Source organism: Amphiprion ocellaris, chromosome 8 (assembly GCF_022539595.1).
Source record: "Amphiprion ocellaris isolate individual 3 ecotype Okinawa chromosome 8, ASM2253959v1, whole genome shotgun sequence".
NCBI classification, from domain to species: domain Eukaryota; kingdom Metazoa; phylum Chordata; class Actinopteri; family Pomacentridae; genus Amphiprion; species Amphiprion ocellaris.
Genome location: NC_072773.1, coordinates 3064643 through 3086676, shown reverse-complemented (window position 1 = coordinate 3086676; position 22034 = coordinate 3064643). Strand labels below are relative to the sequence as shown.

Here is a 22034-nt window from a genome sequence, read left to right as displayed (position 1 = left end):
AGATTACAAGAAAACATCTCTTTGATCACAGTTATTCAGTTACAGGAAACATTAAAGTTTCATAAAGACAAAACTTACGGATGTAGAGTTCTGTGTATTTGCATGTTAGGGTTGTTTGATTCAGATATAAATAGTTATAGATGGATATAAACTGAGTGTTTGGCACAACACCCGAAATCAAAAATCTATAATAAGAATAAACCAGAGGAACAGTAATAAAAATGTCCTAAAAATGTAAGTAAAACATCTGAAAAAGGTTGAAAAAATATTAACTACATTAACGTGTCCTAAAAAAAATATTCCAAAAATGTCTGAAAAATGTGAATAAAATACCTGAGAAATGTTCTAAAATAGTCCATCAGACTCCTGAACTCCTAACAAACATTCATCTACTTCCCATATTGCACATATCTGGCCTCCTTTGCACAGGGTGTCTTTTTCAATATTGCTTTGTTATAGATGTACGTTCGATTTTATTATTTATGTTGATATTTTATTACGTACTGCTTGTTGTTGTGCACCGTCCAGTGGAAGCTATCTGTATTTTCGTCATGTATGATGACAATAAAGCTATTCTATTCTATTCTATTCTATTCTATTCTACTCTAAAAATATTAATTAAACATCTCAAAATGTCTTGAAATTTGAATACTCCTAAAATGTTTTAAAAATTTGAGTAAAATACCTGAAGAGTATGCTAAGAATGTGAATTTTGTACCTGAAAAATGTTCCATGAATACAAATTAACTTTCTGCAAAATGTCTGAAAAATATTAATAAAATACCTAAAAAAAATTACTAAAAATGTGAATATAATTTCTGGAAATATCCTTAAAATGTGAATAAAACCTGAAAAATGTCCCTAAAATATGAATAAAATACTGGAAAAATTCCCTAAAAACTATGAATGAAATACCAGAAAAGTGTCCCCAAAATCAAAATTACAGTTCTAAAAAATGTCCTAAAAATATGAGTAAAAGTTCTGAAAAATATGAAAAAGCACCTGAAAAATGTCCTTAAAATATGGATACAATGCCTGAAAAGTTTGCTAAATATATGAATAAAATACATGAAAAAAGTCCCCAAAATACAATTTAAATTCCTGAAAAATGTCCTTAAAATATACAAATAAAATACCTGAAAATGTCCTAAAAATATAAATAAAATACCTGAAAAATGTCCTAAAAATATGACTAAAATACCTGAAAAATGTCCCCAAATAATAATTACATTTCTGAAAAATATGAAGAAAATGTCTGAAAAATCTCCTAAAAATATGAATTAAATACCTCAAAATGTCCTACAATTTGAATACTCCAAAAATGTTGCAAGAATTCGAATCAAATTCCTTAAAAATGTCCTTAAAATATAAAATAATAATAATAATAATAATAATAATACATTTTATTTGTATAGTGCTTTTCAAAAGACTCACTTTACATATAATAAAGCAACATCATAAAACATAAAATACCTGAAAAATGCTCTTAAAATATTAATAAAATACCTGAAAAGTTTCCAAAAAATATAAATTAAATACCTCAAAATGTTGTAAAATTTGAATAATCCAAAAATGTTCTAAAATGTGAATAAATGCCTGAAAAATATCTTAAAAATATAATTAAATACCTGAAAAAAATTCCTAAAAATCTGAATAAAATATCTGAAAAATGTCCCCATAATGTAGATCACATTTCTGAAAAATGTCCTAAAAAATGCATCAATATATTGAATGATTGGACGTCGACCATCAACCAAACTGTGAACCACAACGTGAACCAACATGATTGTTTCTTTCTGCATCCTGCTTCTGTGTTGATCATTAAGAGCTCTTCAAAACATTAATGGAGTTAAATGGAAATTCTTTTTATCTACAACTCTGCTGAGGTTTCCCCCTGATTTCAAACCTGCCAGATCTCCTTCTAGAGCCACTGAATCATCAGTTCTAAGCACATTTCATTATAGCTACATATATTAACCAGCTCTGAATGAATCAATAAACCAGGAGGACGCTTTGAGCCGCTTCCTGCTGTCATTTCTCAGCTCATACGTCGTGCAGGAACCTCACCGGAGTGTTTGATCATTACCTCCGTGGACATCCCCCGAACACGGACCTGGAGGCGCCAAACGTCCTTCATTAGCGCCGTTACTCATCACCTCTCCTGGTCCCATCCCCCATCCTTCACCCTCCATCCTTCACCCTCCATCCTTCACCCTCCATCCCTGCCCTCCTACTGTCCGTCCTCCATCCCTTCTCTGGTGTCACTGTCCCTTCCTGTCTCGTCACCCTGCCCTCGTTTGTCCGCTCTCAGTGAATCTGCCTCTCTTGCCCCCTTCCTGTCATCCAGGCTGGGTCGCCTATGGATCTGGAACCCAGGGGATTCCATGGAGTCATCGACCCGACGCTGAGGCTCTGAGGGCGGCTGGAGAGCAGCGAGGCCAGAGGGGTGAAAGGTGACGACTACCGAGGGTGGAAAGGTTTCAGGAGGGGGAGAACCGGGAAGCATCGGGACGGAAGACGAACGAAGGTCGAGTCAAGATGATGACATCTCATGGAAAGCTGAGGAGGGAGAAGGGAAGTCTGGCCGAATACGAGTCGCAGATGAAAGGTAAGATGGTCCATGTCACTCTTCTGTGTGGGAATGAATGAGTATTAGAGAGCATGAAGATCTGAAACACTCAGAATCCTAAAAGATTCAGTAGAAATCAACTGGACCTCCCAGTAGGTTCTTCAAGTTTTTTTCAGGTATTTTATTCACATTTTTAGGACATTTTTCAGGTAGTTTATTCATATTTTAAGGACTATTTTTCAGGTATTTTATTCATACTTTAGGGACATTTTTCAGGTATTTTATTCATATTTTGGGGAAATTTTTCTGAAATTTAATATTTTGGGGAAATTTTCCAGGTATTTTATTCACATTTTTTCTAAAATTTTCAGGTGTTTTTTTTTCACATTTTTGGGACATTCTGAGGTATTTAATTAATATTTTTGGGATATTTTTCAGAAATGTAATTTGTATTTTGGGGACATTTTTCAGGTGTTTTACTAATGTTCTTTCAACATTTTCCAGGAATTTTATTCATATTTTTAGGATATTTTTGGAATATTAATTTTATTTCAGAAACTTAATTTGTATTTTTAGGACATTTTTCAGGCATTTTATTAATATTTTTTCTACATTTTTCAGGTATCTCATCACATTTTTAGGACATTTTTCAGAAATGTAACTTATATTTCGACAACATTTTTCAGGAATTTTATTCATATTTTTAGGACATTTTTGGAGTGTTCAGTTTTTTTCAGAAATGCAATTTATATTTTTAGCATATTTTCAGGTATTTTATTACTATTTTTAGGACATTTTTGGAGTATTAAAATTTTATGACATTTTGAGGTATGTAATTTAAATTTTAAAGAGATTTTTCAAAAGTTTTACTCATATTTTTCAGAAATGTAATTTCTATTTCGGAGACATTTTTCAGTTATTTTATTCATATTTTTAGGGAATTTTGAGGTATTTAATTCATATTTTTAGGACATTTTTCTTGAAGACGTTTCACCTCGAGGTGAAGAGAAGTCCAGTTGATTTCTCCTGAAGCTGCTTCGGCTGCACAAGATGCTCTGACGAACCAAAATGGGGGTTATGAGATTTTCCCCAACAGCCTGCATGTGTGTTCGATGTGATGCTGTGATTTGGAGGCTGCATGCCGTGGCGGCTGCATCTCTGTACTGTACTACTAGAGTGTATTTATAGCTAGTATTAGTGATGCTGTCTCCTCACATCCAGTCAGCCCGGGGCTATGTACTCACACAAACACAGTGAAAAAGAGTAAAGAGGGGGAAAGAGGGCGAAGTAGAGCGGGGAAGGAAAAAAATAAGAGACAAAAATGGGTAAGAGAAGAAGACGGAGGGGTGAGGGAGTTATTTGAGAGGATGATGTTTGTATTAGTCTGTTCCGTCGGGACACTGAACCACTGGCTTAGCTGTGTTTGCATACAAGCCTGTGTGCTTAATATCAGGTTCTGCTGGATTATAACAAGTGAGCCGCCTGTAATAATCCATATGTTTCTGTCAAACCCTGCAGAGACAACATGGACGGCGTTTTATTCACACTTAATTCCATTAACTACAGGAGACAGTTTTCAGGTTTTACACTTGTGTCGACACATCAGTGTGTAAACATTAGTTTTGTAGCTACTTTGAGCTGCTTTATATGCAATAGTTTGGTCCAGTGATCGACTCTGAATTGCTTCTACCGCTAACATTTAATACAGTACAGTAGTAGAAGCTAAATGGTGGTAAAATGTATTAATGTCTTATATTTAAAAAGGCTAACTAGCTGAGTTTATGTTAAGCTAATAATGTTTTGCTGTATTAGCCTTTTGTAGCACTACCTAACTAGCCAACTCTATATTAAGCTAATACTTTTATGGTATATTAGCTTGCTATTGCCCTAGCTGACTAGCTAACTAGTTGACTCTTTATTAAGCTAATAATTAGCTTAATGCAGCACAAGCTATTACCTATTAACTTCCTGTACCACAAGCTAACTAGCTGACTCTCTGTTAAGCTAATAACAATATGATATAGTACCATGCTATAGCAAAAGCAAACTAGCTGACTCTGTGTTACGCTAATGACAACATGCTATTTTGGCTTGCTGTAGCATTACCTAACTAGCTAACTCTATAGTAAGCTAACACCTTTTTGGTATATTAGCTTACTATAGCCGTAGATGATTAGCTAACTCGCTGACTCAATGGTTTGCTATATTAGCTTAATGTAGCACAAGCTAACTGACTGACTCTGTACGGACTCTATATTAACCTAACTACAATATTCTATATTAGCTTACTGTATCATTAGCTTACTAGCTGACTCTTTGTTAAGCTAATAGCAATATGATATAGTAGCTTGTTGTAGCAAAAGCTAGCCAGCTGACTTTATGTTAAGCAAATTGCAATATTTTACTTTAGCTTGCTGTAGCACTTGTCAACTAGCTGATTTTATGCTAAGCTAAGAATGTCTTGCTATATTAGCTTCCTGTAGCACTACTTAACTAGCTAACTCTATATTAAGCTAATACCTTTATGGTATATTAGCTTGCTATAGCCATAGCTAACTAGCTGATGCTTTATTAAGCTAATAATGCTATGCTATGTTAGCTTACTGTAGCACAAGCTAACTAACATTTTTCAAACGCATTCAACTCCATCCAACCCACCATACTCAAAGACAAGCTCACAGAGATGGGAGTGGATCCTTCCTGTGTTTCTTGGATCATAGATTACCTGACAGGAAGGCCACGGTTTGTCAGGCTGGGGAACTGTGTTTCTGGGACATTAATGAACAGTACTGGGGCTCCACAAGGAACAGTCCAGGGATACAGGGATCTGATAAATGCCTTCAGTGACTGGAGTCAGAAAAACTGCCTGCTACTCAGCGCCTCAAAGACAAAGGAAATGATCCTAGATTTCCACAGATCCAAACCCCCTTTTCAGCCAGTGAACACTTGTGGCGCAGACATGGAGGTGGTGACATCGTATAAATATTTACGTGTCCACCTTGATAATAAGTTGGACTGGTCTACAAATGTAGACTTCATCTACAAAAAGGGCCAGAACCGACTTTTTAGCCTCAGAAGACTTCGATCATTAGACATCTGCAGTAAGATGCTGCAGATGTTTTATCAGTCTGTGGTAGCAAGTGTCCTGTTTTATGCTGCAGTCTGCTGGGGAGGCAGTATAAAAAACACGGATGCAGGTGGAGAGATGGGCACTTAGAAAGATGGAGACCATTCTGACAAACCTGGATCATCCACTTCATATCTGCCTCAATGAACAACAAAACATCAGTAGACGGCTCCTATCCCTGCAGGACTGAAAGATTCAGAAAATCTTTCTTGCCATCAGCAATCAGACTATTTAATTCAAAAGTAAACAGATGAGACCAGACAATTGAATAAAGTCATTGTATTGTATTGTATTGTAACTTACTCTGTACTGACTCTATATTAAGCTAATTACAATAGTCTATTTTATCTTGCTGTACCACAAGCTAACTAGCTGTCTCTGTTCAGCTAATAACAATATTCTATATTAGCTTGGTGTATCATTAGCTAACTAGCTGACTATCTGTTAAGCTATTAACAACATGAAGTAGTAGCTTGCTGTAGCTCAAGCTAGCCAGCTGACTCTTTGTTAATGGTAATATTTTAGCCTCCATGTCCTGCCACCTTTTCCTCCTTTGATAACTGTTTTGGTATTTTTTTGCACTGGAACTTCATTTTGCATACATCATCTTCTTTGGATTTAGTTTTTTTATGCATGTGTTGTAAAGTGAAAGTATTCTGCATGTGTTGTAAAGTGAAAGTATTCTGCATGTGTTGTGTATCATTGGGGGTAAAAGGTGAAGCTGCAAACTGTGTTTGTGCAGCTTCAGCTGATAAAGTTAAAAACCACAAACCGAGTCAGAAACTGTTGTGTGGTCAGTTATGAATCATCTCTAGCCACAATGAAATAATTACCAAGTCAGCGTGCTACCACCTGAATATATCAATGATTAAAGGACGTATGTCTCAACAGCATCTTCACAGGTTTCTAATAAATCAATCAGTTGATCCGGAACTCAAGACCAGAAACGTGGATCACATCATTCCAGTTCTGAAGTCTTTAAACTGGCTTCCTGTCCACCAAACAATCGATTCTAAAATACTGCTGTTGGTTTATGAAGCACTGAATGTTTTAGGGCCAGAATATATTTCTCATCTGCTGCTCCGTTGTGAATTTCTGTCCCCAAAATCAAAACTAAACACAGAGAAGCAGCTTTCAGTTTTTATGCAGCACATATCTCAAACTCCCTACAAATCTACTGCAACTCTGCATATTTTAACTGTGTTGCTTTTGTTTTATGTTCCATTTACAAATCGTCTTGATGCTTTTTACGTTTAATGTAAAGCACTTTATATTGCCGCAGTGCTTAAATGTGCTGTACAGTCTGCCTTTTTTACCTTTTCCTACAAACCTTCTCCTGGTGAAAAAGTTTAAAAGCTGCTACACTGAGTGAGGACGGTTCATTTATTATTTAAACAAGTTTCGTGACTGTTCCTCAAGGATTCTCACCAATTTGACAAAGCTGGAGGTGTATTTATGCACTTTTACACCATATGCCAGATTTAAAAAAAAAAAAAAAAATTAAATACCGTTGGATTCCTTGGATCAAAATGGGTTCAAGACGTCATGTGATGTTTTTTCCAAACTCCGCCTTGTTGGATTTTCCACTATATTGAATTTTATACATACAAAATTTTTTACAGACCATGTTTTTCCAATCTTCACCAAAATTGGCATAGATGATCTTCAGAACGGACCTCATAAAAGGTACCATATGGATTTTTGACTTTTGAAAAAATCTATCGGTCACCGCCAATCAAAATTGACGGCAAAGCTTCCAAACAGGAAGTGAGGTCATATCATCATATCTGAGGAAATCTTGCATGTATTGATACCAGACTTGGTGTGTTGGCTTCACACCTGATCCTGAGGTTAACTGAAAAACGTTGCATCATTCGATCATTGGAAATCACTGCAATAAAGAAAAATTACTTTTGGTTTCCGTCGACAATCTTCTGGTTTATCTTTGACTCCTCTGGACAGAATTGGTTCAGTTCAACTAAATTTGTTGTTTCTTCATCAGTCCACAGGTTCTTGGTGGGTTTAAGTCAGGACTTTGTGGAGACCAGTCTAGAACCTTCATTCTAGTCTGATGGAACCATTTCTTCACTACGTCTGATGTGTGTTTGGGCTCATTGTCTTGTTGAAACATCCAACTGTGTCCAAGATCAACCTTCTGCTGATGATTTTAGATTTTAATTTTCCTTCTTCATTATTCCATTTACTTTGTGTAAAGCTCCAGTTCCACAGAGTGTGATACTGCCACCACCATGCTTGATAGTAGGTTTGGTGTTCTTGTGGTTAAAGGCCTCAAGTCCTTGAAGTCAATGATTTGCTTTTTCATATCTTTGCTGAGCTCCTCAGACTTTCCCCCTGTAGTTTATGTGGCTGAGTCTAATGAGTGGATCAAATAGGTTCTATTTAAATGGGCTCAGAAGAATCAGCAGCTGTAGTCAATCATAACTTCTCACTAGAAGAGGTTGGTAAACAAAACTATCTGCTATCATTAAAGCTGGTGTTTGAAGTTGCTGTATGTATATTTTTGATCCACCGGAAGACCTTTAATAAATCTACGAAAGAACCAAAATGCATGATTTTTTTTCATGACAAAGACTCGTGTTTCAGTGATTCTTTCATAGAAAATTAAGAGTTGTAGGAATATTTAGAAACTCGAGACTGCCATTATATACCTGGTCTTTACATGAGTGTGTGAACTTGTATATACTACTGTTTGTTCTCTCTGCATGTGTCCAGGCCTATCTACATATATTTACTTAAAATGCTGCCCTCCTTTCTCTTTGTGTCTCTTCGAATCTCAGACCTTCGGGCGCAGCTGACAGACCAGATAAAGATTTTGGACTCTCAGGTGGAGGTGAAACAGCAGCAGCTCTCGGATCTGTCTGAGTTTCTCCGACGTCGCGGCGACATCGAGGCCGAATACGCTCGAGCCCTCGACAAACTCACCGAGAGGTTCACCCACAAGACTAAGAAGTAAGCAGAGGGCGTGCATTTGTCTTCTCTGGTTGTCGGGTGGTTCTAAAGGTCGGTAATCTGACGGAGAGCCTGCGTTGTTCTGCAGGAAGGAGCAGTGGGGTCAGTCGGTGTGTCAGGTGTGGTCGGTTCTGTTGACCCAGACCCGTCTGGAGAGCCGAGAACATGCAGCGCTGGGTGATACCTGCTGCAACACACTGACCCAGAGGCTGGTACACAGTACAGAGGACACACACCGGCTGCACAAACGGGTGAGAACACGTTTAATGTTCAGTCACATGTATGAACAAGCAGACACGCAACAAACATGAAGTAAACCAGAATAAACAGCACCATTAGAACCATTAGATATAGCCATATATTTTCATTTCATCTCTTTTCTTGGATAATAGGGACCTTACTAATCTTTAAATAGTGTTGGAAATCATTTTACTAGTCAAAAGAAGTGGCTCTAAGGTAAGGCAATGTAATATTCTAGCAAAACAGAATAAGCTTTTGAGGTTTTCTGTAAGAATATACATAAAATAAGTTTTCTATACTGTTAATATGAGAGTCATGTGGAGGGTTATCCATGAGTTTGAGTAAACAATAACAAAAACTTGATCTGTAATGTGAAAATGTCAGATCAGAGTAGGATGTTTAAATGAAGAAACTCCCATGGACACCAATGATTTTTAAAAATGTAGTCTTTCTAATGTTGGATTTATGATAAATAATGTTCTAATACAGTACAGCAGTAGAAGCTAAGCAGCAGTAAAATGTAATAATGTCATACATTTAAAAAGGCTAACTAGCTGAGTTTATGCTAAGCTAATAAAGTTATGTATACTAGCCTGCTATAGCACAAGCTAACTAGAGAACTTAATTTAATTTGCTATGTTAGCTTACTGTAGCATTACTTAACCACCTAACTCTATATTAAGCTATTACCTCTATGGTATATTAGCTTGCTATAGCACTAGCTGACTAGCTAACTAGCTTACTCTATATTAAGCTAATAATGTTGTGCTATTTTAGCTTACTGTGGGACAAGCTAACTATCTGACTCTGTAGTGACTCTATTTATTAACCTAATTACAATGTTCTATATTAGCCTGCTGTATAGAGTTGCCACCTTTCAGAAATGAAAATAAAAGACGCCCACCGCGGCTGCTCGGGGCCACAGTTCAGTAAAGTTGTAAAGATATTCACAGATTCAGACTTCCAGCATCAATAACTCAGATAAACATTGTCAAAACATAAACGATGCCTCTTTCCCATCGTTGTAAGGCAGACAATCTGCTAAAAGCCCAGTTTTATCAAAAGTAGCTGTCTTTCAAGTTGCAGGAATAACACTGGTGTCAACAGGAGCCAGTTGAAGGTTGCAGGGATTTTGGTGACACTAAAGTGTTTAAGAGTGAAGTTATTGAATATTTGTGTCTCTCTTTGCTGTTGCAGCGGTTTTGCAATTTGCAGACGGTCCCTGTTTACTCCGTAGACACCAATGTTATTCCTGCAGCTTGAAAGACAGCTACTTTTGATAAAACTGGGCTTGTAGCACATTGTCTGCCTTGCAACAATGGGAAAGAGGCACCGTTTATGTTTTGACAACCTATATCTAACGAGTTATTGATGCTGGAAGTCCGAATCTTTGAATATCTTTTCAACTTTGCTGAACTCGGGGCCACTACCACCTAAGGAGTGGAATATTTAATTTTGAAAAAAGCATTTAGCCATATTTAAAGCTTTAAGTGCTTTATTAACACAGAACTAAGAATTTTATATTGTTTTATGATCACAGGTTCTGTCTGAAAAGAAGTGGCATCATTTTAAACAGTGAAATCAAACTAATGAAATGTAATGACCAACCAGTGAGCAATACTGGATTCTGCAAAAACATTAACAACTGAATGCAGAATACTGGACAAAGAAATCCTATACAGACAGTTGTTTTTTCATCTAAATCTTATCTTAACACAATTAATGTATTAACTTATTTATATGTGTATGCATGTATTTATTGTTTTATTTAGTACTGTTAACATATCAGAGTTCGGAGTTTTTCTTTAGATAGGCAAATGCCATTTATGATTACATATAGACTATTAAATAAATGTTTATTAAAAAATAAAGCATTAAAAAATAATAAACAACTTTTATTGTGTCATTAAAATACCGTAGAGTCTGTGACCACATCAGCATGATTATAAGCATCCTCTGGTAAATTAACAACCAGATACTTATGTCTCTCACCATATGGACTTCAGGAGATGATTAGATGATGATAAACTGTGACCTGCTGGTTGGGTTCTCTCTGTTCTCATGTTTCTTACATGTTGGTCTCCTGATGCTGCCTTACTTCAGCTAATCCATGAGCAACAGAAAACACAGTTTGTACCTACTGCCAGGGGTTCCAGTCTTCCCACTCACGTCTGTAATTTTGCAAACGTTTTTGCTTCTATGGACGTGGTGGAGTTTCGCTTGTAGGCATTTTTAAACGTGGGGGAGCAGCAGCGTCTGTAACCAGGCAACCAGAGACAGGACCGGGCAGGACCTGGTACAGGGAAGTCTGAGGTCTGTCCGTGGGCCTCGTAACGGGTCCTCACTACATAGGTCCTACGACAATCAAATTGGCTGCCCTTCATATTTCCTGTGTTTTATTTTGTTCAGTATACAGTTTTGATGAGTGTGTGACAGACGTGTACTGGGCATTTATGAAAATATGGAACAATTTGTGTCCCGTATTGATTCAATACGGGACGCAACAATTAATTGTCTACTAAAGGACGATTCCATATTTTAAGGGATGGGTGGCAACCCCACTGCTGTACCACGAGCTCGCTAACGCTATATTAAGCTAATGAAAATATGCTATATTAGCCTGCTGTGGTACAAGCAAACTAGCTGACTCCATGTTAAACTAGTAATGTTATACTATTTTTGCTTAGTATAGCACAAGCTCACTAACTGACTTTATATTAAGGTAATTACAATATTTTATATTAACTTGTTGTAGCACTAGCTAACTGTCTGACTTTGTCTTAAGCTAGTAATGTTATGACACATTACCTTGCTAAAGCACTAGCTAACTAGCTGACTTTGTGTTAAGCTAATAAAATTATGCTATTTTAGTTTGATGCAGTGCTAGCTGACTAGATGACCCTGTGTTAAGCTAATATTAACTTGATGTAGCACCAGCTGACTAACTATATGCCTTGTTAGCTTGCTGTAGCACTAGCTAACTAGCTGACTGTGTTAAGCTAATAACCTTGTGGCATATTAGCTGGGCGGGGCAAAGCTAACTAGCTGACTTTATGTTAAACTAATAATGTTTCGGTGTATTAGCTTACTGTAGCACAAGCTTACTAGCTGACTCTCTGTTCAGTTAATTACAGTATTTTATATTAGCTTGCTGTAGCACTAGCTTACTAGCTAACTCTCTGGAAAGTTAATTACAGTATTTTATATTAGCTTGCTGTAGCACTAGCTAACTAGCTGACTCTATGTTAAACTAATAAAATTATGCTAGCTTGAATTATTTGATACTGTAAGCTAAACATCTCTGCTGATTTGACATTTATTTCATGTCATAATTTTAAATATCAGTGATAGTAAAGTTACAGCTTTAGTCCTGGTTCCTTCAATTCTAAATTTGAATTAATCTATTTTTGTCTGTTTAATTGTATGCCACCCTTTTTGCACATTTTTCTTTGTCTTATCTTATGTCTTTTGCTGCAGTTTTAGTCAACTTAGTTAATTTTGATTATACTATAAATCTCCTGTGCTACAATTCAACTTGTCTGTACAATTTTTAATTGATTTGAAATAATGAATTACATTTTACTCTATCTTGTACTTTGTATGATATTTTTTACCAATACCTGTTAAAAAAAAAAAAAAAAAACTTGCAGTGGAAGATAATGTAGAGTTGTATCCTTGACCGAATCCTCGTCCCCGAGTGTGCAAATAATCCATTCAAATCCACATCATTTGTTCTGTAGAGCTCCGCATAGTTGTAGAGTGATGATTGACAGATTTTCTGCATTTTCTATATCTCAAAATATGTGTATTTAAACCAAGGACAGACAATTTTACTCAATTTCAGTTCTTTTTTTTTGCAGACAGTCAATATCTGGAGTAAAGCTTATCACAGTACACTAACAAACAGGAATCACTCCAAAACAAACCAGAGACTTGATGCATAAATTCATTAAAATAGATTAATTTTTTTTCTAGTGCTGCAACATTAATTTTGTAATAAAACACAAATGACTCCAGTCGTTAGTCGGCAGCCTCGAAAAGTGAACAAAACTCACAAAATAAAGTCCAGAAGTCGACACGCCGAACACAACGTGAGTCTTTGGATAGACTCCGGTCCCTGGCAGCGCTGAGGCATCTGCAGTGTCGTTCATTTTGTAAAGTACACAGAGTCGTCTTGTTCAAATTACAGGTTGTCAGACATGCTCTGTACCTATCTCATGGTGGAAAAATGAGCAGAATCTTAATGAAGCCGCTACAGAGCAGCTAAGAAGCGTTTTCAGGCCCGACGCCAAGCACAGCGAGCCTCTCAGGGCGCTGCGCTCTCAGCACCAAATCCAACACATCACTGCGTCTTATTCAATAAGTGATGCTGTGCAGTCGACAAGTAGCAAAACAATATTAGGCAAATTAGAATGACGACGAGGCTCTGTTTTTTTCTGCCAAGAAATAAAGTAGCTGAGCGACACGACTGCAAAGTGGAGCGTTATTATTGTTGTAGCTACTTTGACATCTTTATTCGCTTTCCTGCCCGAGATTAAATGACAGCATTGATACCTGTCGCATGTCTGCACGCTAAAAATCAAAGTGTTATAATAAAAGAAGCTGCATACAAGCACTTCAAAGGGCTATTAATTACCTCGCACAAAAACCGAAATGGAAAAGCAACAAATTGTGTTTTTATGGGGAGTTACAAGCTGGAGCTAAGCCAAGCTAATCCCATTAGCTTCATATTTAGTTCACATACACAAGAGCGATGTCGACTTTCTCCTCTAACTTTAAATTTGGAAAGGAAATAAGCATAATTCCTGTATATATGATAAAACTTTGAGGACATTCTTGTTCCAGATATTACTCAGAATAAACAAAAAGACATGCATTGTATAAAAAGTAGAAAAGCAGTAAGATATGAGTATGATGCGTTACTGAAAACAAAATAAGTAAACCAAAATAAGACTAGAATGCAACAATAAGAAATCATGCTGGCAATTATACTGAAGTAATAAGTAATATCACACATAATCGTGAAGTATTGCTCTTAAAAATTAGATGAAAATGAAATTACGCACATTAAACTGACAAAATTGTACATACAAATTGAGATATTGCACATGTAATACTCAAAATGATGTACATAAGAATGAAATTTTAAACATGAAATTGAAATATTGCACGTTACATTGACAATATTGTACATGAATGTAAAATACTGCACATGTAATCAAAGTAGTACAGATGAAACTGAAATACTGAACCTGAAAAATTAGATGAAAGTTAAATACAACATCTAGAAAATGAGATACAAATGAAATATTGTGCATAAAAATTAAAATATTTCCCCCAAGGAATGAAAAATCAAACACATTGCACATAAAAATTGAAATATTTCAATATTTCATTTCAATTAAATATAAAATATGGCACATTACACTGACAATGTGTACACAAATGTGAAATGTTGCACATGTAATCAAAATATCTTACATGAAAAATAAATGTTTCACATGATATTGAAATGTTGCACCTGAAAAATTAGTTTAAAAAATGAAACATTGCACATTATATTGACAATGTTGTACATGAAAGTGAAATATTGTGTATACAATCAAAACGTTTCACATGATAATGAAATCTTACACATGAAATTGAAATATTGCACCTGAAAAACTAGATAAAAATAGATGAATGTAAAATATTGCATGTTATCAAAGAACTGCACCTGAAAAATTTGATTAAAAAAGTAAATATTGCACATTTGATTGACAGTGTTGTACATAACATTACAATGCTGCACATGTAGTGAAAGTTATGCATGTGAAAATTAAATAGGCACTGACAAAATTAGATTAAAATGAAATATTGCACGTTACACGGATAATGTTGAACATGAAATTGAAATATTGCACATGAAAATGAAATACTACACCTGAGAATTGAAATGAAAATGAAATGATGCACATTACAATGACAACATTGTGCATGTAATTAAAATACTGCACATGAAACTGAAATACTGCACATGAAAAATTAGATATTACAGATAAAAAATGAAATATTGCAGATGAGAAATTAAAAATGAAATAGTGCACATTACATTGATAATGTACATTATTATGTAATATTGCACATCTAGTAATCGAAATCATGCCCCATGCAGTGAAATATTCCTCAAAAATTGACATATTGCACCTAAAAATGACATAAAATTGAAATATCGCATAATACATTAACAGTGTTTGATATGATAATGAAATATGACACATGAAACTGAAACATTTCACATGTAATCAAAGTGTTCCACAGGAAAATTAGATGAAAATGAAATAATGGACATTACATTAACGATGCTGTACATGAAAATGTAAAATATTGCACATAAAAGTGAAATATTATACCTAAATGTTTCAATAATGCACATTACGTTGGGACATAAATGTGAAATATTGAACATGAAATTCAAATGTTACACATGGTCCTGAAACCAATATTGCAAATGAAATTGGTATTATTGTTCAGATGTAAGTGTCTGATGTGTTAGGTGTCATAATAATGTTGATAAATTATAAACCACACTGTACTTTTATGTTAAAATGACTAAAACACTGTTCTGTGCGTTGCAGAGCAAAGAAGTTGGGATCCAGATGCAGGACGAGTTGATGAAGGTCACCACTGAGCTGCAGACGGTGAGAACTTTGACGCTGTAAAATATTAATAGCTGTAAATGTCTGCTGACAGCTGATGTTGGTTTCTGCTGTTTGACCTGATGAAGGCTTTAAAGACGTACAACCAGTACCACACTGACTGCCTGATAGCCGAGGGGAAGCTGAAGGAGGCCGAGCGGTTGGAGGAAAGACACACCGGGAAGTCTGCAGAACTGGGACCAGGTCAGCTGGTCGGACAGAGGAGGAGTTCTGTCAAGAAGATGGAGAGATTAATGGAGAAGGTGAGAATCTGGAGGTCTTTTAATAAACAAACCAACATCCTCTGCTCAAACTAAAGGCCTTCTAGCAACATAGCGCCTTATGCACTGGATATTTCTTGACTTGATATGCACACTTACATACAGCTGCACCTTGTGTTGAATTTTTGCACTATTTAACCCTCCTGTTGTCCTCATTTACGGGTTTCCTTGTCTGAAAAAAAATCCAAAAATTCAGCAAAACATGTGAAAACATATTTTTTTCCCACATTTTCAAACTTTAAACCAGGTCAATTTTGACCCGCAGGACAACATGAGGGTTAAAGCCATACCTTTTTGTATATGTTCACTAATTTGCAATATCTAGAAGTGTTTTTGTAGTTCTTAATATACCAAACAAGAAAAGCACTCAGAGAGCACAGTACTCCGCCAAGGCTGCCTTAGTCCTTGTATGATTTCCAACGGATAAGTCCCAATAAGTCCTCAGCGGTGGGTTTGTAGTAGGATCACAATCATGTGATCATCAGCAGGCAGCTGATGTAGTGTTCACTTGTTGTCATGGTTACAATGACACTATCTTGCAAAGATCAAGAAATCTTTAACAAATCCATGGATCCAGACTATAAGCTGCATTACTTCCAAAATCTAATCACTTGGTCCTTGTGTCATTTCTGACCTTCCCTGAAAATTTCATCCAAATCCATTGATCTGTTTTTGAGTAATGTTGCTAACAGATGGATAGACGGACAGACGAACAGACAACCCAGCTCCGATCGTCACATAACTTCACCATTTTCCAGAATAAGCTATCTCACTGTTTTCATAAAAACACTTGCACTTACTGTTTTTACTTATACTAGATGTTTATTACTCCAACAAGGAACACAGCGGAGGTGTGTGACGATTGGTGTTGGTCTGTCTGTCTGTCTGTCTGTCTGTCTGTCTGTCTGTCTGTCTGTCTGTCTGTCTGTCTGTCTGTCTGTCTGTCTGTCTGTTTGTCTGTTAGCAACATTACTCAAAAATGGACTAACGGATTCGGATGAAATTTTCATCCATGTTTTGTTGATTCCAAACTGGCTAGCGATGGCTTTCTTGCCGATTTCTTCTTCGCTAAGCACCAACATATCTAGAATTCTCATCTTTTAGGCATTTTTAAGTGATAGTTTTGTTTGGATTATCTGTTTGCTTCACATACGCAGCTTTTTCAAACTGGTTAGTAGCAGCTTTCTTGTCATATTTTTCTTCGTTAAGCACCAGAATATCTGGAATTCTCTTCTTTGAAGGACTAAGTCATAATTTAGTTTGGATTATCTGTTGACTTTACATATGCTGTTTATGCATGGTGGATTTAAAAAGTGTTTTCGGTCATTGAATGTGAGTTTTACACGTTTTATAAGACTTTTTTCATGCCTTTTAGAAGATTAGATTAGATTAGACTAAATTCTGTCGACCTGTACTGTCATTGCATTAAGGCAATGAAATGCATTTCAACGTCTCACCAGAAGTGCAAAAGCAGCAGTAAAGCTCACAATATACAGTATGTTACAGTAAAAACAATATGAATATGCTAATTTATGAATATATAGATGTGGGTACAATATAAAATAGATAATCTACATCCACTGGTGGAGTTAAATAGTGGTATGAAAGTAAAACACTATTAATGTGGATAGTGTGAACAGTATAAAAAGACATATTTAGAGGATACATACAGGACGAACAGTATGAACAATGTATAGGATGTGATATTGATTTAAACGCAGTAAAAGTGTAATTACTTAACTATGATCAAGGCCTGTTGTGTTGACTTTGTAGAAGAAAACAACAGGTGGGCTAATAATTATTTCCAAAGCTGTGTGAGGCCAGAAACTTCAGGATGTCCTCCTACATCTGGTCGCATTTCTCAGCACGTGAGTTTTCCTGATTCACAATCCTCTCTGTGTGGCGGGAAGAAATGTGAGCGTAAACAAACCAGAGCCTGAGAGACGTATGACGGCTCGGTCCACGCTCTGAGCGACATATGAGCAAGACGTCGACGCTTCAGGTGTGGCATCCTGACGAAGGAGGCCTGATGGTGCTGCAGGACGCATGCAGCAGCTCTGAGGAGGAAGCTGCAGCAGAGGAAAGAGAAAAAGTCTGCGTGAGAGACAGAGAGTGAGATAGCAGGCCTCAGGAAGTCTTCAAGTGGGTTTACTAAAGAACAAACCGCTTCTTCTTCCTGTTGTTTTGTCTGTGCATTCAGGTGTTTAAAATGATCCATCCTCCTCCACATGTGTTTCTGTGTGTAATTTTCTCTTTAATGTGTGTTTTCAGAGGCACGGCAGAGTTCAGGAGACCCAGCTGAAGTGCACCAAAGCTCGGAACGACTACCTGCTGAACCTGGCAGCAGCGAACGCAGCCATGAACAAGTATTACCTGCAGGACGTCAGCACGCTCATCGACGTAAGGAACATGGGATTTATGTGGGGTGATACTCTGACACAAATAAATGGGTTTAAGTCACCTTTTAGTGCAGGATTTGTATCAGTGTTTGCCAAAGAAAAGCTGAACGGAGAATAAAAACCTTCCTCAGAATCAGCTTTAACCCTCCTGTTGTCTTTATTTATGAGCAAATATTGTTTCCTTGTCTGAAAAAAATCCAAAAAAATCAGCAAAAAAATTCCTCAAATTTCTGAAAATTTGCAAAAGCTTCAGAAAGAAAATTCCAATAATTCCTTAAAAGTTTCCCTTAAAAGTTTTATTTAAAAAAAATAAAAATTTGACAAGAAAATTCTTGTAAATATTTTTTAAAAAAGAATAAAAATCTTACAAAAAATCCTAAAAATATCTAAAGTGATTCCATATATATCAGTAAAACTTCTACTATTTTCTTTAAGAACATAAAAAAAAAAATCAACCAAAATCCAGCGAATTTCGCTGGATTTTGGTTGATTTTTTAATGTGCGATTTTTTTTAACATTTCTTTTTTTTCCACCAAAAAATTTTCAAAAATTTCCTAAAAATGTTGAAAATGTGGACATCAGAAGTTTCACTGGGATTTTTTTTTTTTCCCACATTTTCAAACTTTAAAATGGGTCCATTTGACCCGCAGGACGACACGAGGGTTAAGGGCCACACAACACACCAACAATTTGGATTCAGCTGTTGGTGGACCGTAGGAATAAGGAAAGACAACAATAAAATAACTATACAAAGAAGAAGAGAATTTAAAAAATAGTAGTAGTAATAATAATAAAAAAGTATAGATATTTACACATGAAAAGAATATACACTAGTGTTCAAAAGTTTGGGGTCATTTAGAAATGTCCTTAATTTTGAAAGAAAAGCAGTTTTTTTCAATAAAGATTACATTAAATGAATGATAAATCCAGTCTAGACATAGTTAATGTGGTAAATGACTATTGTAGCTGGAAACAGCTGATTTTTAATGGAATATCTCCATAGAGGTACAGAGGAACATTTCCAGCAACCATCATTCCTGTGTTCTAATGCTACATTGTGTTAGCTAATGGTGTTGAAAGGCTCATTGATGATTAGAAACCCTTGTTCAGTTATGTTAGCACATGGATAAAAGTGGGAGTTTTCATGGAAAATATGAGGTTGTCTGGGTGACACCAAACCTTTGAATTGTAGTTGTTTTGCTACAGTGATAACACAGTGCAAAAAGCAGAGAATCCTGTTCGTAGTGCAAAGATAATGGTCATATACGTTGGTGTATAGTACAGGTGTGGGGGAATGGCTCAGCTGTTTATTAGGGTGATGGCAGTGGGGGAGAATCTGTTATTGTGTCTGCTAGATTTGGTGACTCATGACTCATGGCTTCCTTCCCTCTCTCCTCCACTCATTCCTTTTTCCTCTCCCACAGTGCTGTGACCTTGGTTTCCACCTGTCCGTGGAGAGGGTGATGAAATGCTACCTGGCCAGCAGGTGGCGCATCCAGAAGACGGAGGAGACGGGGCTGAAGCAGCTGGAGGCCGCCGTCACGTCCCTGGACCAGGGAGGAGACAGAGATGCGTTGCTACAGCAACACGACTCGGCCTTCTGCCTCCCGTTCAGATTCAACTACCATCCACACGAAGGAGACCAGGTGACGTTACAGACTTGGGGTATAAGTCTAACATTTTCATGCACGTTTTCCATTGCTTTCTTTGCCTCTTTTAGCTTTCTACGTGTTACTTTTTTCAAAATCTAAAAAGGTGTAGATGAAATTTTGTGTCGTGCAGTAAGGCAGCCCCTGATGCTTTTTGGTGAATTATCCATTTTAACAGCAGTGCTCACTTCCCTGCATTCAAACGTTACATCAAAACAATGCACCGCAGCTCTGGAAATAATGATTTAATCACCGTGGCAATTGTTTTTTGCATCTGTCTTGGTGGTTCTGCTGGGTTTTCTTCTTAAAGTTGTAGTAGACAGATGTTTCGATGTTTCCAAACTCGTTAGCGACGACTTTCTCGCTGTTTTCTTCTTCGTTAAGCACCAAAACATGTGGAATTCTCTTCTTTTAGACACTGTTAAGTCATAATTCAGTTTGGATTATCTGTTGACTTTACTTAAGCAGTTTATGCACCAAAAAAATGGTGGATTTTAAAAAATGTTTTCAGTCATTTAGTGTGAATTTTGCACATATTTTAGAAAATGCTGTGATTATTTACCTACAAAGAAATTCAAATAGAGTTATCCAGTGCTGAAGCTTTCTACATACACTAGTCAGATAGTTTTACCCTCACAGATGTCATGAGCTTACTTTTTTATCATGTGGATTTACAGGTTACATTACAGAAACTCCCATTTACACCCACTGTATGTTAGCTAACATGCTATTACATGACGGTTTAGGTTAAAGCTAGCAGCTCAGTTCAGCTCTTTTAGTTGGATTTTAAAGTTTACACCAATAACTCCAGCCAGACTTTTTACCCAACATGGTGTTAAACTTCCTCTTTCTCATAATTAAATGTACCTTTACCTACAAAGACATTTCTTCCTAAGAACTGCAGCTTTAGCCTCAGGATTTTTGCATTTTATCCCTGCATTCAAACGTTACACCAAAACAATTCCACCCTCGATATTTTAGCTTAGCACCACCCAAGACAACTGTGATCAATTTAAAGATATAGCAATTTTTCTCCTGTAGCAGAATTATAATTGGCTGCAGTCAGACCATTCTACACCGCAGAAAAGAATGGTCTGACTATGTAAGACTACCATAACTCAGACATATTTTTGCAGTTGTACAGTAGTTAATGATGGATAAATAGCCTAAGTGGTGAGATGGTTCTCTAATATATCTATATTTTACAGGTTAATGTTTCCAGAGCTAAGCATTGCCACTCCGTGAAGAGTTTGATTTGTCTGCATGTTGAAGCTTGTGGAGACCCAAATAAATGGTGACAAACAAAACAACCAAACAAAAAATAATGCGACAAATTGAAGTTTAATTAAATAAATTTTCATTAAACTAATATATTTTCATGTGTGTTGTTTTTCCAGAAGCAACAAACTGCTTAAACATCACTTGCTCTAAGCTGCGAATGTTAGCATGCCCCGCTAACTAGCTTACTGCAAACAGTAGCTAGCTAGCATTACTTTCAAAACCAAGGTTAGCCAAGATGCTGCTACATCATAGTTTAGAGCAAAGCTAGCTAACCCGTCCTGTTCTTCAGCTTGGATTTGGAAGTCTTTACCAACGTTTTCATAATTAACCTTAATATTAACTGTAAAGACTTTTTTTTTCCTGGGTCACTGGCTGTTAGCATTTTATAACATAAGTGCATTCAGTATTCAAGATCCCTTTAGATATTCAATGTTCCAACTTTAAAAGGAGTCAGATGGAAATAAATTTTTTAACCAACTCACAGCAAATTAGCAAACTAGCTAGAGCTAATATAATCTGGTAACTTCTAGGAGACTAATTTGAATTCATTTGACAAAAGAAAAGCATTATTCTTCAAAGGAACACCTGACTGTTGTTTTAAGACAGAAACCATGTGAACTTCTTCTTAAATATTAGATTTCTCTGCAATTGATGTGAATCCATCAGCTGCTGCTCTTTGTAAAGAAGAAAACGAACTTTTTCCAGCCAAACTTCACGGCTACAGTCTGAGCGCTTCATGTTCAAATGGTTTCGGGTTAATCTATCACTTTAACATAAGTAAGGCTGCAACTAGTCATGTTTTAATGACAGATTAATCAAGTTTGTCCTTAATCATTGTGTA

At 36.3% G+C, this 22034-nt stretch overlaps 1 protein-coding gene across 2 annotated transcripts in view; it reads left to right on the top strand.

The window, feature by feature from the left end:
• The window catches only part of arhgap4b (Rho GTPase activating protein 4b), a 52083-nt gene that overhangs the window by 6760 nt on the left and 23289 nt on the right, over nucleotides 1–22034 (top strand). For both annotated transcript variants that reach the window (XM_023270438.3, XM_023270437.3), the window contains exons 2-8: nucleotides 2348–2608; nucleotides 8495–8666; nucleotides 8755–8917; nucleotides 15524–15586; nucleotides 15673–15846; nucleotides 18136–18264; nucleotides 19688–19909. In XM_023270438.3, coding sequence (XP_023126206.2) covers nucleotides 2539–2608; nucleotides 8495–8666; nucleotides 8755–8917; nucleotides 15524–15586; nucleotides 15673–15846; nucleotides 18136–18264; nucleotides 19688–19909 — 993 coding nt within the window. In that variant the 5' untranslated portion in view covers nucleotides 2348–2538. The remainder of the gene's footprint in view (nucleotides 1–2347; nucleotides 2609–8494; nucleotides 8667–8754; nucleotides 8918–15523; nucleotides 15587–15672; nucleotides 15847–18135; nucleotides 18265–19687; nucleotides 19910–22034) is intronic.